The 4005-nt window shown below is 42.7% G+C and overlaps 2 protein-coding genes across 4 annotated transcripts in view; one reads left to right on the plus strand and one right to left on the minus strand.

Annotated features, from left to right (window-relative positions):
* Nucleotides 1-3539, minus strand: part of LOC125505599 (gamma-aminobutyric acid receptor subunit beta-like) — an 8029-nt gene extending 4490 nt beyond the window's left edge. The window contains exon 1 of one of the 3 annotated variants that reach the window (XM_048669679.1): nucleotides 3263-3539. In XM_048669679.1, coding sequence (XP_048525636.1) covers nucleotides 3263-3304 — 42 coding nt within the window. In that variant the 5' untranslated portion in view covers nucleotides 3305-3539. The other 2 variants (XM_048669677.1, XM_048669678.1) reach the window with 2 other exon arrangements.
* The window catches only part of LOC109542265 (glutamate receptor 1), a 27412-nt gene that overhangs the window by 9306 nt on the left and 14101 nt on the right, over nucleotides 1-4005 (plus strand). The gene's annotated exons all lie outside the window — the stretch shown is intronic.

Below are 4005 nucleotides of genomic sequence, written 5' to 3' on the forward strand. Positions count from 1 at the left end.
AAAAAGTACGACAGTGTTCACATTTGGGTCTAACTGGGTTTAGACGTTACTGCGTTTAGTGTTTATTCTGTGTAAAAATTTGAAGCTGGTTCGTGAGCTGCATTGGAAATTTCGATTTTTTTCTTTTGAGCGTGTAAGAATTCTTGCAGTGCTCTCACATTTAAACGACTGTAAAAGATCACTCGAGACTCAGATTTAAGGCAAAGTGGCATTGCAGGTGACTGTGTTTAGTGTTTACACTGTGTGAAAACGACAGCTTTCTACTAGTGGGTATTTGGGAGTTGTGATTTGTTTTGTTAACTTGTGAGAATTTTCCATGCCGCCTCAAATATAAACAATTGTAAAACATCGGTCGATCCTGGAGTTAGAGTGAAATTCGGTGCACGTGTGGCTGTATATAGTGTGTACACTGTGTGGAAAGATGAGCGTGCTGCTTCAGTTGGTTTGGGAGTTATGAATTTCTCTTTATGAGCGGGTGAGAATTCCAAGGATTTTCGCTGCAGCCTCAAATATAACCGACTGTGAAAAATCAGTCGATACTCAAATTAGACTGAAATTTGGCTCAGAATGTGACTCTATGTGTGGTTTAGATGATATGAAAATCGGAACTGGTTATGTGAGCGCGTTTTCGAGTTATGATTTTTTTAGTGCGCGGGTAAGGATTTTAAGGTTTTTTGTTGCAGCTTCAAATATAAAGCTTTGTAAAAAGTACGAAAATCTTCACATTTGTGCCTAATTGGGTTTAGACGTTACTGTGTTTAGTGTTTACTCTGTGTAATAATTTGAATCTGGTTAGTGAGCTGGATTGGAAGTTACGAATTTTTTCTTGCGATGCTAAGATTGCGTGAAATTTGCTACATCTCGACTTTTTTATACTGTGTAGAAAGTGAAGTTTGTTGATGTAACTGCTGTGAGGGTTATGAAGGTTTCTTCAACGGTGTCCATTGCAGCCTCGAACATAAGCGAATCTGGCAAATCAGCTAATGTTTAGATTTGGGTCAAAGTTGGCATATAAATGAACGAACATGTTGTTCATACTGTGTAAAATTGTCAACTGGCTGATTAAACACCTTTGGGAGTTCTTAATTTTTTTTAATAAATATATGTCGAAAGTCACATTTGAGACAAATTTGGTCTGTAGCTCACTGAGATTAGTATTTACACTGGATGATTTGGAAGTTGTGATTGTTTTTCGCCGACTTGTAAGGAATGTAAACATTTTTCTGGCAGATGCAAATATAAACAGTTGTTTTGGGAGTTCTATTTTTTGCGCTGTGTCGCTTTTTACACGAAGAGTCAAAATCCATCGCCTGTTTGCACCGCATAAAATCCTCAATCGAGATCAAGCGAATGATGGGGGAGTGATGGAGTGATTTGAAGCTGATAGAAGTGGCAATGTGGGCACTACTGATGAGTAAATTACACGAAGTTAGATGGGATGTACTAAAAGAGATAATTGCATACATTTGTTCAAGGCCAGGCCAGAGGGATCACGTCGTACTGTGACCTTAATAACCTTGATTTGGTTTCCATCGGTTCTTTTTATCCTGTTAGTTTTTCAAAGGCTGATTGCGAGTTTGTACACACACCGATTGACTGAAAAAATTTACAAAAAAAACTACATGGTTGTACAGTGCGGTTGGTTGTCGCATTTGCTAATGGTAAATGGAAGGGTTCACAGCAGTTGGCAGTCGATTGGCCAAACTACTGTAAAGCGGCAGTTTGTTGCTGAACTAAGCGCACTTGGATAGCAGGTTTCAGTTTCGTCTGTTCTGAAACAAAATGTGTTCCAAACCCGCTATCAAAGCAGGCGCTAGCAAATGTTGGTCAGTATCCAATTGCGTTAGCCGCGGATCGATTTTCAAGAACAAGTCCCAACTTGCGAGTTTCTTGGTCACACAATCGGTTACACCGCTAAGGTCGAATAGTGAGAATCAAAATTACGACAAAAGCTTCTTGCCAAACTGAAGAGGCGTCTCATGCACACAGTCCAAGTATTCAAGACTGCGAGTTCCACGATGAGCTCAATGTTGGAGGATAAATTGCCTGATGGAGAGCGCGGACAAACATCTTCACTGAGGAAATTTGAAGCGACTTGGCAAGTTACCCACATTGAGCGCCCCGGTTGGCTGAAGAAGGCTGACTTCTTCGGGCAACTGGTGCTGGTTCACGATTCACAAACACACATTCAAGTCCGGTACGTCAAGGCCCGGATGTAATACTTAAATGGTCTCTCAAAGGTTGTAAAACACAAAGGAAATCACAAAAATATCAAACACACGCACATAAGTGATGCTGATTATAGTTAAACACCGATTTGGTTGCTGCTGTATACAATACGCCTCCTTCAGCTGATTGGTAGGACCCAAGCGAATAGGCGCCGAGTGTGTGTGAAGCGGTGCTACCAGTCAGCCTGCAGAGCGACCAAAAGGCCCAACAGCCAATTGGTTGTGAATTGTGACTGTTTAAATGTAAACTGTTTTATGTACCATTTGGACTTCCGACACTGAGCTGATACTGAGAACATACATGGTGACTCCTACATCAACTGGAGCTCCTGTAAACCGCAAAAGCTTTCAATTTAAAGTGAATATTGAGGTGAACGCAGGGCAGTTTGTTCGGGCTGAAACTGCCATGAAAACCAAATCAAAACTTGTGAACTTGTGAACCCCGGGCCTGTCCAACGCCCAGCCCTTTGAACCTTCTGGAAGGGGCTGGCAAAGGGCTGGAAATATGGGGGACGGGGACACTAGATTGAACGAACGAACAACGGAACACTAAAAAATAACCGGACCATCAATCAGCCTGGCAGGTCAAAGGCGACTGGATGGATGAGCGCCGGTCGTGTTCTTTGACTTGCCACCCGATTTCGATCCGCTCAAACGACATCAACAACGGTTAAAACGGCCACGCTCTTAATTGTTAAGTACCATTTGGACTTCAGAGAGCGAGCTGATAGAAAGAACGTACATGGTTACCCCCACATCAACCGGTGCGCCTGCAATTACACAAAAATAATTTAGTGAGCCCCCATTTGTAGACAGCACACAGTGGCGTGGGTGCGGGAGTGAAACAAAGCCGACAAATGTGGTTTCAACTCGGAACTTTATCAGATCAAACGTTCGATGGCTTGAAGCTTGCCGGAAGCGTTGGGGGGAATTAAATCAACGTGATTGGTGAAACTTGAAATTGGCGGGACGCAGTTCCGTTGCTCTGGGCAAAAGAAATGCGTCCCATTTCCACTACAGACTTTGATCAGTACCATTTGCACCTCGTTGAGCGAACTTATGCTCAACACGTACATGGTGACGCCCACTTCAACCGGCGGCCCTGAAAAGTGGAAAATTCATGCAATCTTGTCCTAAATTCAGTCCCATCAGGCCTGCAAGTGCTGGTTTTTACACCATGGTGGCAAACAATCGTTTATAAAATCAGCGCCATTAGGTTAGAAGGTCGATGGGATTTCATCGTCACCTACCATCGATGTTCTGATTTTCAAACTTAACATCTGGATTAAAACTCATCTATCAGCCTATGAAGGCTTTCACGGCCGGTTAAATCACATTTAGGAATGTTGGTCTATGGGAATTTCTTCCTGACGTTTCGTCCACAACTGCGACTAAGACTCTTAGTAGGAAAGCACGGGAGATCACTTCGCCCACTGCCTCATCGCCTTTGATAATGTCCTGCGCAGTTGTGGACGAAACGTCAGGAAGAAATTCCCATAGACCACGGCTTCAAAGCTCGGAAAACATTCCTAAATGTAAAACTCATCTGTTCCTTCAGGCCGTTGTTGAAGAAAACTTGGAGTTCTCCGATCCAGAAAAATCCACGCGGAGCCAAATATCGGAAAACAGTCGCTGTGTGCCCTGAAAGACTTTCCATGTCAACGAAGACAAGTGTTTCCATTGTAAAGCCCAAATCGCTCTTAAGAGAGCCATTGTATATGTTTTTTTTACAAACTTCTTTTTGGGTATTTCGCCTCAAAATTGTTTGTCTTTAAAA

The sequence above is a fragment of the Dendroctonus ponderosae genome, unplaced genomic scaffold (assembly GCF_020466585.1).
Source record: "Dendroctonus ponderosae isolate FM_Combo_2020 unplaced genomic scaffold, Dpon_F_20191213v2 Dpon_F_20191213_9, whole genome shotgun sequence".
In the NCBI taxonomy this organism is placed as follows: domain Eukaryota; kingdom Metazoa; phylum Arthropoda; class Insecta; order Coleoptera; family Curculionidae; genus Dendroctonus; species Dendroctonus ponderosae.